Source organism: Schistocerca gregaria, chromosome 5, assembly GCF_023897955.1.
Source record: "Schistocerca gregaria isolate iqSchGreg1 chromosome 5, iqSchGreg1.2, whole genome shotgun sequence".
In the NCBI taxonomy this organism is placed as follows: Eukaryota; Metazoa; Arthropoda; class Insecta; order Orthoptera; family Acrididae; genus Schistocerca; species Schistocerca gregaria.
This window is the reverse complement of record NC_064924.1, coordinates 577,502,646-577,516,789: the sequence shown is the minus strand read 5'-3', so window position 1 is coordinate 577,516,789 and position 14,144 is coordinate 577,502,646. Positions and strand designations below refer to the sequence as shown.

The 14,144-nt window shown below is 44.2% G+C and overlaps 1 protein-coding gene across 1 annotated transcript in view; it reads left to right on the top strand.

Moving 5' to 3' along the window:
- Positions 1-14,144, top strand: part of LOC126272678 (zinc transporter ZIP3-like) — a 462,003-nt gene that overhangs the window by 131,814 nt on the left and 316,045 nt on the right. Inside the window, exon 3 of the mRNA XM_049975696.1 lies at positions 934-1,222. Within this exon, the coding sequence (XP_049831653.1) occupies positions 934-1,222 (289 nt within the window). The remainder of the gene's footprint in view (positions 1-933; positions 1,223-14,144) is intronic.

Below are 14,144 nucleotides of genomic sequence, written 5' to 3'. Positions count from 1 at the left end.
TGGGAGAGGGTAAGGAGGGTGGAGAGATGGTGACGAGGTGGGACGTGGGAATACAGATATGGCAGCGGGCGGGGGTGGGATGGATGGGAGAGACGAGTGGGTGCGGAGGATCGAGTTTACTGGAAGTGTACAGAATCCATACCCATTCAAGAAAAAGGAGGAGGTGGGGGAACGGAAAGAGGTCATACAGGATCCGTGTGCGGGAGGGAAGACGGATGCGATAGGCAAGGTGGAGAGCATGGCGTTCAAGAATCTGAAGGGATTTGTAAAAAGGTAGAGGGTCGGAGATACAGGCAGGGTAGGCAGAACAAAGGATAGGGCGGATGAGGGATTTATGGGTGTGAAGTATGGTGGAGGGGTCCAGACCCCACGTACGACTGGAAAGGAGCTCGAGGAGACGGAGTCGGGAGTGTGCCTCGGCTCGGATGGGTCCGGAGATGAGGGGTCCAGGAGAGGCGACGGTCCAGGGTGACGCCAAGGTACTTAAGGGTGGGGGTCAGGGCGATAAGATGGCCATAGATGGTTAGATAGAAATCGAGGAGGCGGAAGGAAGGGGTGGTTTTGCCTACAATGATCCCCTGGGTTTTGGAGGGATTGACCTTGAGCAACCACAGGTTGCACCAAGCGGTGAACCGGTCAAGATGGGATTGGAGAAGGTGTTCCTCTAACGAGCTCATAGCGCCCCTTAAATGCATGTGAACAGGCAACCTTTCCACTTTCCCACCAGAGGGAGACACCAAAGCTACGATTACCACAGCGGCGCCACCGCCACAGACTGAGGGCGACTGCTTCACACAACGTGCTGCGGCGCGCTCTTCAAAACAGCATTTATTTATTTATTTTTACCACGGCTCAACTTGTATGTTGTGCAGCCCATTTACTCCACCCTGCTGTTTGGCAGCTGTGCCACTTTTCGGCGGTTGTCTGCCGCAGGTGGCTGCGTCTCCCGTGCGGCGCTGCTCGGCCGTGGCGCGGCTGTCGCTGCTGGCGGCGGCGGCGCCGGTGGGCGGCGTGCTGGGGGCGGCGGCCGGCGGGGCGGCGCTGGGCGGCGCGGGCGGCGCGCTGCAGGCGCTCGCCGCCGGCTCGCTCCTGTTCGCCGCCCTCGCCGAGGGCCTCTCCGCGGCCGCCGGCCACACACACCACCAGCGCGAGCCGCGCTCGCTGCCTGGCGCCGCCCTCGCGCTGCTCGGCTTCGCGCTCATCGCCGCCATGCAGCTCACCGGTGAGTACCGCACGAGCCTGCCCGAGCCGAGTGCTCCAGCTTCACAGAGTGCGACGCTGTGAAAAGGAGAAAAACTTGCATGTAGCAGCTGTTGAATGGGGGCGACACACTTCCATTCATGCTGTTACTTTTATTAAGGCTTCTTCTTGATTATATATGGGGGGGGGGGGGGCGGGGGGTAAACTCCAACCGAACTTCAGCGACGATATTTTGAACGTCGTTCAATAATATTTGCTCAGACTTTCACTGGGTCTCGTGGTAGGTTCGTAACAGAACGATTGGATACTGAGGTTGTAACTAACCTGTTTCTACGGGTTGTTGTTGGTGTCTTCAGTCCTGAGACTGGATTGATGCAGCTCTCCATGCTACTCTATCCTGCGCAAGCTTCTTCATCTCCCAGAACCTACAGCAACCTACATCCTCGTGAATCTGCTTAGGGTATTCATCTATTGGTCTCCCTCTACGATTTTTACCCTCCACGTTGCCCTCCATCTCTCAGAACATAGCCTACCAACCGGTCCCTTCTTCTTGTGAAGTTGGGCCACAAACTCCTCCCCGTACAACGCTTATGTGATCTACCCATCTAATCTTCAGCATTCTTCTGTAGCACCACACTTCAAAAGCTTCTATTCTCTTCTTGTCAAAATTATTTATCGTCCATGTTTCACTTCCATACATGGCTACACTCCATACAAATACTTTCAGAAACGACTTCCTGACACTTAAATCTATACTCGATGTTTACAAATTTCTCTACTTCACAAACGCTTTCCTTGCCATTGCCAGTCTACATGTTATATCCTCTCTACTTCGACCATCATCAGTTATTTTGCTCCCCAAATAGCAAAACTCCTTTACTACTTTAAGTGTCTCATTTCCTAATCTAATTCCTTCAGCATCACCCGACTTAATTCGACTACATTCCATTATCCTCGTTTTGCTTTTGTTGATGTTCTTCTTATATCCTCCTTGCAAGACACTGTCCATTCCGTTCAACTGCTCTTCCAAGTCCTTTGCTTTCTCTGACAGAATTACAATGTCTTCGCCAAACCTCAAAGTTTTTATTTCTTCTCCATAGATTTTAATACCTACTCCGAATTTTTCTTTTGTTTCCTTTACTGCTTGCTCAATATGCAGATTGAATAACATCGGGGAGAGGCTACAAGCCTGTCTCACTCCCTTCCCAACCACTGCTTCCCTTTCATTTCTCTCGACTCTTATAACTGCCATCTGGTTTTTGTACAAATTGTAAATAGCTATTCCCTCCCTGTAATTTACCTCTGCCACCTTCAGAATTTGAAAGAGAGTATTCCAGTCAACATTTTCAACAGCTTTCTCTAACTCTACATACGCTAGAAAAGTATGTTTGCCTTTCCTTAATCTAGCTTCTTAGATAAGTCGTAGGGGCAGTATTGCCTCACGTGTTCCAGTATTTCTACGGAATCCAAACTGATCTTCACCGAGGTCGGCTTCTTCCAGTTTTCCCTTTCGTCTGTAAAGAATTCGCGTTAGTATTTTGCAGCCTTGACTTATTAAACTGATAGTTCGGTAATTTTCACATCTGTCAACACCTGCTTTCTTTGGGATTGGAATTATTATATTCTCCTTGAAGTCTGAGGGTATTTCGCCTGTCTCATACATCTTGCTCGCCAGATGGTAGAGTTTTGTCAGGACTGGCTCTCCCAAGGCTGTCAGTAGTTCTAATGGAATATTGCCTTCTCCCGGGGCCTTGTTTCGACTCGGATCTTTCAGTGCTCTGTCAGACTCTTCACGCAGTATCATATCTCCCATTTTGTCGTCATCTACATCCTCTTCCATTTCCATAATATTGTCCTCAAGTACATCGCCCTTGTATAGACACTGTATAATCTCCTTCCACCTTTCTGCTTTCCCTTCTTTGTTAGAACAGGGTTTCCATCTGAGCTGTTGATATTCATACAAGTGGTTCTCTTTTCCCTAAAGGTCTCTTTAACTTTCCTGTAGGCAGTATCTGTCTTACCCCTGGTGAGATAAGCCTCTACATCCTTACATTTGTCCTCTAGCCATCCCTGCTTAGCCATTTTGCACTTCCTGTCGATCTCATTTTTGAGATGTTTGTATTCCTTTTTGCCTGCTTCATTTACTTCATTGTTATATTTTCGCCTTCCATCAATTAAGTTCAATATTTCTTCTGTTACCCAAGGATATCTAGCAGCCCTCGTCTTTTTACCTACTTTATCCTCTGCTGCCTTCACTACTTCATCCCTCAAAGCTAACCATTCTTCTTCTACTGTATTTCTTTCCCCCATTTCTGTCAATTGTTCCCTTATGCTGTCCTTGAAACTCTGTACAACCTCTGGTTCTTTCAGTTTATCCAGGTCCCATCTCCTTAAATTCCAATCTTTTTGCAGTTTCTACGGGTTATTACCAGCAAACGTTAGCGACAGCCCCGGACATTTGCCCAAGCCCCGCGCATTTACCCCCCTCCACACCTAGCCACCGCCACAAGAAACCAAGAGCGCATCAATATGATCTTTGGTAGACCTAGTCGCTGTCGTGTTTTTGTTCCTCGTTTTTGTTTTTGTTTTACCGTGGTTGTTCATACTGGCAGTGTTGTGCTCTTCGTACTTCTTAGCAATTTGTGTAATACTGTCAAAACGAAACATAGATATGCACTCTCAATACAGTTATCATACACAAGGTACCTAATCTTGACTGTTATGGCCAACTGCTGTCAAAACTGATACCTAACAGACATTACAGTACGATAAGATGTGTTGGAATGATACTGACGAAATTATCTACATATGTTTAACAATAGGCAGCTCTAAAGCTCTCAAACACTGAAGAAGAACTCAAAGTAATCTCGTGTCTGCTATAAGCAAGCAGTCATAAGTGTTCACAAGTAAAAATTCACCCATTACACAGGCAAATATTAATGAAGAATGTCACTGTATAATTATCTGACTTCTTGCATTACGCCTTTCTACATTATCCCACTCTTATATTCTTTAGTCTTAATGGGGTAATCAGAAACAAACCGAGACATCGACTTTGCCTTGTTTATGCACAACATTGACTTTCGACAATCGACATAATGGACATCATCCTTGGCGATACTGTAAGTAGGCTGCTTAGGTTTTTTTTTTTTAATTGGTAACGCCGCCGCCACGTAGCGCTCTGTATGAAAATCACTGGCTGTGCCGTGTGCAGTCTGTGGCTGGTTTGCATTGTTGTCTGCCATTGTAGTGTTGGGCGGCTGGATGTTAACAGCGCGTAGCGTTGTGCAGTTGGAGGTGAGCCGCCAGCAGTGGTGGACGTGGGGAGAGAGATGGCGGAGTTTTGAAATTTGTAAGACTGGATGTCATGAACTGCTATATATATTATGACTATTAAGGTAAATACATTGTTTGTTCTCTATTAAAATCTTTCATTTGCTAACTATGCCTATCAGTAGTTAGTGCCTTTAGTAGGTTGAATCTTTTATTTAGCTGGCAGTAGTGGCGCTCGCTGTATTGCAGTACTTCGAGTAACGAAGATTTTGGTGAGGTAAGTGATTTTTGAAAGGTATAGGTAAATTTTAGTCAGGGCCATTCTTTTGTAGGGATTTTTTAAAGTCAGATTGCGTTGCGCTAAAAGTATTGTGTGTTAGTTTACGCACAATCTTGTACAATTGTTCTAAGGGTATGTTTCACTACTACCAATTAATATTTCCCAACAGAATTTCTTACACTACGCGATGTGACGGAAATTTGCGCTCACTGTACCTAACAAATATCGCATTTTTTTATGTAGGGCAGATGAAAGCTCACGAAATAAAAAATGCAATGAGGATACAATTTTTATTTTTCTTTCTTATTCATGATTTTTCAACTCGCATATTCAATGAACTTATTTCTAATTCTGTTCACAATGGTACCGGAAAAACTGTATTTCGTACTAACTACTAATTTTCTCCCTTGTTATGACTGGCATATCGGTGATACGAACAAGTTTGATGTTGGAACATGCGGCAGACTATGGCCGGAGCTTACGATATGGATTGGTGTGGAGGGGGGTGATTGGATGGGACTTGTGCACCGTCCGGGACTGTCGCCAACGTTATGTTTATTACGTTAAGATGCGGGTCGCCACCGACTCTAAACATACAACTAATCAAAGGTTTGTCCGCGTCGGAAAATAAATTAATTTGATCACAGACCAAAAACTCATAAAAATGGATACGTTGTGATATCGCTCATAGGGGATACGATGCAATTAATAGTATTGCCCGGGCACTGTTCACGAGAATCAAACATTTAAAATAAAATAGAAAATGCATGAACACTGTGCATAAGATTAGCTCCCAGCAACACACCTGAAAATAAGACTCAATCTAAAGCATTTGTTTTAAAATAAAAGGGGAAACTAATAAGTGGACCTGTGCGTAAGGAAACGCGTTGGATGTGCTAACGGGAAAGCTACGAGGTGAGTAGCTTAGGTGCCAAAATGTAAACTCGGAATACAAGAGAAAATTGTGGATAAAATCATTTATTCCTAAGGCATGAATGTGAGGCATGTACACAATTCCGGATAACATTAATTCCTAAAACATTAAAGAAAAGCATCGATACATTCACCGTTATAATCTACACCTAAAATCATTGGTGTGAATCATTCATACAACTGCTGTTGCCCGATGTCTGATCACAATAACTCGTGAAACGGCACACGTTTCGCAGTACACTAGCGTGTCCACGTGGTTTGTGCAGACGCAGTTTCTAGATATCGTGGCCAAGTTGCAATTTCACATCACGCAATCATGAACATTTAACATTGTTTAAAACAAATATGAGATCGGACAGTTAGTGATGACGGTAGCCCAACAAACTCTAATGTTCAATCACGTGGTTGGAAAATTTACGAGTAGGCAAATCCATTAATATTTAGAAAAATGAAAGCGTATACAGGCACAGCTAAAGGCAAACAGGCATTCATACAGAAGCGAGGGATCACTTCTTATAGTTGGGACACCTTTGTGTGGCGCTCTTCTGGCGGATCCAAGTCTGCTACAGAAATTTACTAGAAGAAAAATCTGCCTAAGTGTCGCATTCCTTGCCGCGACAAGGTAAAGCAATCATTCAGAGTTGAAAAGCGAGACCTAAAACTAATAGCTCTCCTCTCGTCAAGTAACAACGTGCCACGCGGTCAGTCTAACTCACCCTTCTTCGACTGGAGCACAGCTGTGGACGCTTCCCGCACCTGCAGCAGACTGCCTCCTGCTTCTTCTCCAGCCTCTTCCAAGCTCCGCGTGGCTCGGAATACCCAAAGATGCCATTTCCACCACCAACCTAAAGCAGGTGGATGTATCAAAAGTATCGCAAACCTCTTTGCCTACTTCACCACTACGAGAGTTGGTTATTCTGTACAACTGCTGCTAATCTGTACGAATATCGCAGACTTTCTGCAGCAGAATAGGCCACCGTCTAGCAACGTGACACACAACCACATTCAATCAATCACACCACTATGAGAGTTATGAAAAAAGAGAAACATGGAAAAGAAAGAGAAATGCAAGTGAAATTGGGCTACCGGACTAATGAAAGGTGGCTACAGGACCCTTTCAGCGTGACAAAAGTCATTGGATATTCAAACATACAGATCAGTAGACGCATGGAAGTTTCCATTTAGAAAATCGTTAGACAATTAAATGTTCCGAGATCTACAATGTCAAGAGCTTGCTGGAATACTGAATTTCAAGCATTACCTCTCAGGGATTACCTTTCACCAAGGAGAACGCTATAACACACGGCCTTCAATTAACGACCGAGAGTAGCGGCGTTTGCGTAGAGTTGTAAGTGCTAGCAGGCAAGCAACGCTGCATGGAATAACCGTAGAAATCAGTGTGGGAATTACGACGAACGTACCTGTCAGGACAGCAGGGTGAAACTTGGCTTCAATGAGGGTATGAAATCATAATTAAATCAAGACCCTACACTGTCGACAGGCGTCAACAGAGACAGTTGAAAATGTGTACTCCGACCGCGACTTGAACCCGGGATCTCCTGCTTGCATGGCAGACGCTCTATCCACCTGAGCCAACAAGAGTACAGAGGATGGGGACTTATCCCTTGCACACTCCCCGTGAGATCCACATTCCCAACTTAATGTCCGGTTAGCCATAACTATATGAACATGGTATCTGTTCTATCGGACATGTTAGAAAGTACAAATACCACCTTCGTATAGTTATGGCTAACCGGCCATTGACCTTCTGCTTCTGTGCGGATGCACACGCAGTGCCCGAACGCTTACGGGACTCGGTAAGATCGTCTGCCACGAGTAATGGGCAGGGGCACTACGATTGTAGTGTGTGGACATTATGTTGGAAATGTGGGTCCCACGGGGAGAGTGCTAGGGATAAGTCCCTGCAGTTGCGCTATCCCCTGTGCTCTCGATGGCTCAGATGGATAGAGCGTCTGCCATGTAAGCAGGAGATCCCGGGTTCGAGTCCCGTTCGTGGCATACATTTTCAACTGTCCCCGTTGATGTATGTCAACGCCTGTCTGCAGCGAAGGGTCTCGGTTTAGTTATCATTTCATTCTAGAGCATTGCATTGTCACCGATGGTATCTGTTCTTTCGGACATGTCCGAATGGGGTATGGTGGCATACGAGCGACGCGAGTGCCTTTGCTAACAGTACGACATCGCCTACATCGCCTCTTCTGGGCTTCTGATCATATCGACAGGATCCTACACGACTGGAAAACTGTAGCCTGGGCAGAGCAGTCTCGATTTCAGTTAGCAAGAGCTAATGGTAGAGTTCGAGTGTGGTGCAGACCCCACGTGTCCAAGGACCCAGGTTGTCGATAAAGCACTGTGCAAGATATTGGTGGCTCCATAATGGTGTGGTCTGTGTTTACGTGGAATGGACTGGCTTCTCTGGTCCAGCTGAACCGATCGTTGACTGGAAATGGTTATGGTCGGCTACATGGAGACCATTTGCACCCATTAATGGAATACATGGTCCCAAACAACGATGCGCCGTGTCATCGAACCACAATGGTTCACGACTGGTTTGAAGAACATTTCGGACAATTCGACAATACGGTTTAGCCATCCAGATGGCCCGATATGAAACCCATCGAACATTTATGCGACGTAACCGAGAGATCAGTTCGTCCATAAAATCCTGCTCCAGCAACACTGTCGCAATTATAGACGGTTGTAGAGGGCCCGTGGCACAATATTTCTGCCGGGGACTTCCAACAACTTGTTGAGTCCATGCCACGACGAGCTGCTACACTAGGTCGGCAAATGGAGGTCACGTACTATATTAGGAGCTATCCCGTGTCTTGTATCACCTCAGTGTATTTCACTTGACTTCATAACTTCATTAGTTAGTTAGTTACGTGTTCCATTAATCAGTCTCACGGTAACGGTTATGATGAGGAACGTGTCAAGTGCATAAGAAATGTCGTCAACTAATCTGGCTTGCTTGGCAGTGTAGTTGCGGGTATGACAGCGCGTACTCAGTGTTGATAAAAAGACCATACTTGTGTTCATGCGACGGTTTATTCGTGGGTAGTATAAAGACGAATTTACAGTGTTTGTCTGGCTGTTTCCTCTCAGTTCTCTGCGACTTTTAATCACGTTCGACGCCTCTAATACAGGTAGGAATAATTTTATCGCTGATGTAAGGAAGCATTGACTGTGGCTGTTTAGCTATTCCCTACCCGTTCTATGGGACTTTTAATTATGTCCGACGCCTCGGTCACGATTATCTACAGATTTTGTACGATTGTCTGATGATGTCTAGAACCGCCGAAACGCGTCACATGTGAAGATTAAATAATCGTAGTTTGTGCAACTAAGACTATTTTTTTTTGTATGGAAGTTCAATGCTGTTAATAATAAGTTTGGTTTAGGCTTGTTCTTGCCAAAATTATATTGTGATATGTGTCGTTGTAAGTATGCTGCGTCTACATGACTACCTATAACGCACTGGTAATAGCTACTGGTAGCTGGACTCCAGATCCGCAGTAAAATACAAATGATATTATCTGCAATGCTGATCCTCTTCGTGTCCTGGGTGAAAACTGCTTCATGCGTGGGTATGTATGTATTTTCTCTACAAAATAAATATCACTGTACAGAAATGTTTGCTCGACTGTTATTTTAGTTCTCAGCAGTTTATGAAATAAATTTTATCAAAAATCTGCTATGAATTATACTCGGCAGTTACTGAACGGGATTATTGCTAGTTGCTCACTTCTCATTCTGCGTTCGGTTTTTTGTAAAATGGATAGTATCTGGTTTTCGCTGTGTGGGATACTTGTAAACTGAAGAGCGAGGAGAGCTTGTGGTGGGGAAATTTGCCACTTCCGCCACGTCCTTAAAGAAGGGCTGAGAATTGATTCCCCATGTAGCAGGGTATTGTATGTCCTGTTCGTGTGTGTGCCATGCGTTATTTTTATAGTAGTTATTAATTCCTGAAATCTGTGTATTGTTTACGCTTTTACTGGAAATTAAACACACCCTGGCAATGGACTTTTCACCGCATTGCCGCGGATCCCGTAGGCGAGCCGTGGAATCGTCGGTACAATCTCGTGGAACAGCCTCTGGTTGTTCCTTCAGACGTAACTGCTCTCGAACGAAAAGTATCGTTAATTTTGAGACACTCTATTTTATCCAGTCTTTACACCTTTCTTCTTAAAAATATCTATAGCGAAAGAGGTGGTCCATTTTCCCAAATTTCAAACGGAATAATAAAAGTTTTAAATCGGGGATGCTTTTTATTTTCATTACATATTACAACATTTAAAAATTTGAAACTTCATAAGTGAAATTACACGTTTACCAGAAAAATAACTGAGTAGTACCCGAAAAGTAGAAAATTAAATCTTTCTTAAACTTTTCATTCTCCCTCCGTGTAGCAGTCGTTTCGCTGATAATCTGTTACGTGACTTTGTGGATGTGCTGCCTTCCTCTGAAAATCAACGGTCAGAGTACACTGATGTCTGTGAAATTAACAGTTAGATAATCCCACAGGGGAAAAAACCATCATGTCTTGGCACTGTTCTAACATACACTCTAAGACCTAAAAACGGCTCTCCACGAGGAATTGTTCGAATAGAACGGAAATCGGTAGATGTGATGTATATTTACGGGCAAAGAAATGATTACAGTTTCAGAAAAATAGGATAATTTGTTCAAGAGAAAGAGCTTCACAAATTGAGCAAATCAATAACGCGTTGGTCCACCTCTGGCCCTCACGAAAGCAGTTATTTGAACTAATTGACAGAGTGGCTGGATGTACTCATGGGGGGTAACGTCCAAAATTCTTCACAATTGGCTCGTTAGATCGTCAAAATCCCGAGCTGGTTGGAGGGCGCTACCAGTAATGCTCCAAACGTCAACTGGAGAAAGATTCGACGAACTTCCCGGTCAAGACAGTGCTTTACGAGCACGAAGAAAAGTAGTGGAACCTTTCACCCTTCTGGCGGGCGTTATCTTGTTGAAATATAAGGCCAGAATTGCTTGCCTTGAAGGGCAACAGCCCGCCGGGGTGGCCGAGCGGTTCTAGGCGCTACAGTCTGGAACAGCGTGACCGCTACGGTCGCAGATTCGAATCCCGCCTCGGGCATGGATGTGTGTGATGTCCTTAGGTTAGTTAGGTTTAAGTAGTTCTAAGTTCTTGGAGACTGATGACCTCAGAGGTTAAGTCCCATAATGCTCAGAGCCAATTTTTGGAGGGCAACAAAACGGAGCGTAGAATATCGTCGAAGTACCGCTGTGCTGTAAGGACGCCGCGGATGAGAACCAAAGGAGTCATGTTATGAAATGAAATGACATCCCAGACCATCATACGTGGCTGTCAGACCGTATGGGGGGCACCAGCCAGATTGGTATTCCACCACTGTCCGAGTCTCCACACACGTCCTAGCTTGTCATCGCGCTCAGTTCGAGGCGGGGCTCATCACCCTGCTCCAGACAATATGATTCTAGGCTTAGATGAGTCTGGAGATCCCTCAGACAGTGGAGAGATAGTTAGCTGACTGTCGCTCGCCATACGACCCGACAGCCAAAAGTGGTGGTATGGGATGCCGAGTCATTTCATAGCAGGAACCCTTTGGTTGTCATCCGCGGCACGGTTACAGTACAGCGGCACGTCGACAAAGGACGCCGGATCTGTCCTCAATTGATAACGTTTAGAGCATTTTGGTCAATGCCCTTCAACCAGCTCGGGATTTTGATCCTATAACCCGCCAGTTGGACAGAATTTGGCACGATATCCCTTAGGTGGACACCCTACAATCCAAAAACTCTTCCAATCAGTACCAAACTGAATAACTGCTTGTGCAGGGTGCCCAATTTATCTTGACCACCGTACATAACTGTTTAGCCAGATGCAAACTACAAAATGTCTTCAGCAAATGTTCTTTAGTGCCGTCAGGGGACATCACACACATGATTCCCTTCGTTGTAGCTTTTTTTTCTTTTTTTTTCAAAGTTATGAACAGTGGTATGACTTTTTTTAAATGGCACCTAGTATTTTATATTCGGTAATTCATTTCCTCTCCTAAAGACCTATTAAAAATGATTTAAATCCTCTGGATTTTTGTCTCTGGGGACGCATTAAAGACGTCGTTTATCGCGATATTCCAACAACTCCAGAGCACATGCAGGAACGTATTGCGCTTTCTTGTAATTCTCTTCAGCAGACAACACTGGAAGCAGTAAATAATTCTTTCATTCAACGAGAGCACCAGTGTATCGGTGTGCAAGGTCACCACTTTGAGCACATTTGAATGTTCTACTCCTGGGCAATGGTACAGATGAGTCAAAGTCAATTTTGTGTTATGTTTTTACTTGGTTTGCATTTGTTTTCTGACAACTCCACCAAGTGGACGAGTTTGTGATACCGGGCTCAGTGTTGTGTTATGTAATTAATAACGTTGTGTTTCATTGAATGGTACACTGTGATATATTTTTTAATAGGTCTGTAGGAGAGAAAATGAATTACCGAATATAAAATACTAGGTGCCATTTAAAAAAGTCATACCACTGTTCATACCTTTGGGAAAAAAACCTACAACGAAGGCAATCATGCTGATTGACGTCCCACTGACCGCTAAAGAACGTTTGCTTGAAACATTTTGTAATTTGCATCTTGACAAACAGTTATTTAGGATGGTCAAGATGAATGGGACACCCTGTATAAGAACCAGAGGTGGACCAACTTCTCATCGATTTGGTCAATTTGTGAAGCTCCTTCCCTTAAATAATTTTTTTCTGCAATTTGTCTGCACATGAACATTGCATCTAGCGATTTCCGTTCCCATTTGGTAAATTCCTTCGAGGTGCTTCATTTCTCTCTCCCTCTCTCTCTCTCTCTCTCTCTCTCTCTCTCTCTCTCTCTCTCTCTCTCTTTCTCTCTCTCTCTCTCTCTCACTCTCTATTTTAGTGTTTAAGTCGACAGATGTGCCAAATCAATGACCTTTTTATGATTCGATACGGTAGAATGTAACATCTTAGGCGTAAGTCCGTGATCGGGATACTTCACATATAATGTAGCCTTTCTTCACCGCCCTATTAAGGGGGGATTGCGTGGCGGGTCCATAGCCCCGACTGCCTTTTACTCCCGTAAAATAACGCTGGCACTCCTCTGATAGCAGGTTGAGTGCTCCTATGGTCATCCTGGAAGAACAGGTATGAGGAATAATCCCCGTCTCTGTCCAGGATTGAAGCCGAGATCTCCAGGGCCAGGGTCTAGTGTTGTAACAACACGATCATGACCACATTCGGTATGACACCTTGTGTAAAATAGTGATATGAGTAAAAGTTGAATTTAAGAGTATCAAGTAAAAAAGGTATTGATGCGGGGGTAAAGGTACTTGATACTCTACTGGGAAGTATGGATACTTTTTGGACATCCCTGTTAGCTGGGTAGAGAGAGTGGGAACTCAATCTGGTTGCTGTTCAATTTACAAACTGTACCGGCGTTAAGCTGTCGGCACACGGACCGTGTATCCGAACGTTGAGCGTTGAGCGTGCCGAGTTTCTGACTTTCCGATCGTGCAGAGCAATATCTGGCATGTCAGATATTCTGAGCGTGCGTCTGGGCGTTGACCAATGAGATGGCACAACGCCACCTACGTCACACACACGCCGTCTCTCTTCCGTATAGAGTGAGTTGTAACGCTCCATATTGGCATCCATTTCAAGCCTATATTCTATATGCCGTTTCTGAGCATCAGCAAATTGAGAATCACTGGGTAACCTGTTATTAACTGTGTGATTCGTTCCAATAAAATAATGAGAAACATCATATTCGTGGCAAAAGAATTATTGTAACTTGCGTATAATGAGAGTATGCTATTTGAAGGCAGCGACACACTGAAGATCCGCTGAAAACGCATTGTTCTTGGTACAATGTGTTATAATTAAATTTCAATTAGTAACATATCTACGATTAAGGTTTTCATCAAGCTGGAACACACTATTATCAAGGACAAAAGTTGTGTTGTTGGTTTAGCGTAATGAGTAGCGTCAACATCTTTTTTTTCATGTTGTTTATTAGGGTGGTAGTTCGCGTCTTGACACTTCTAATTTTTTTCCTAACATTCGCGTTTTTATTGGGTTCTAATACTTTATTATTAGTTTAATATAAGTATATACCATAACATTTGATGTTATGTAAATATAAGTTCACCTTTCATTAAGGGGTGACTTTGTTTGATTGGCTTAATCAGCTAGACAGCTTTGCGCTACTCGTATAAAGATATTTTGCTCCTTTTTTCTTTACCCTTCGTAATTCACATGTTGCAAAAATTCTGCTACTGGGTAGGAACAGTAATCAAGTAAGACTGACCTTGGAGTTCTACTAAAATGTGGGAATGATGAAATAATCTTTATCTTATGCGGAGAAGTATTCCAGATTTGTACCACACTGTTTTAACGG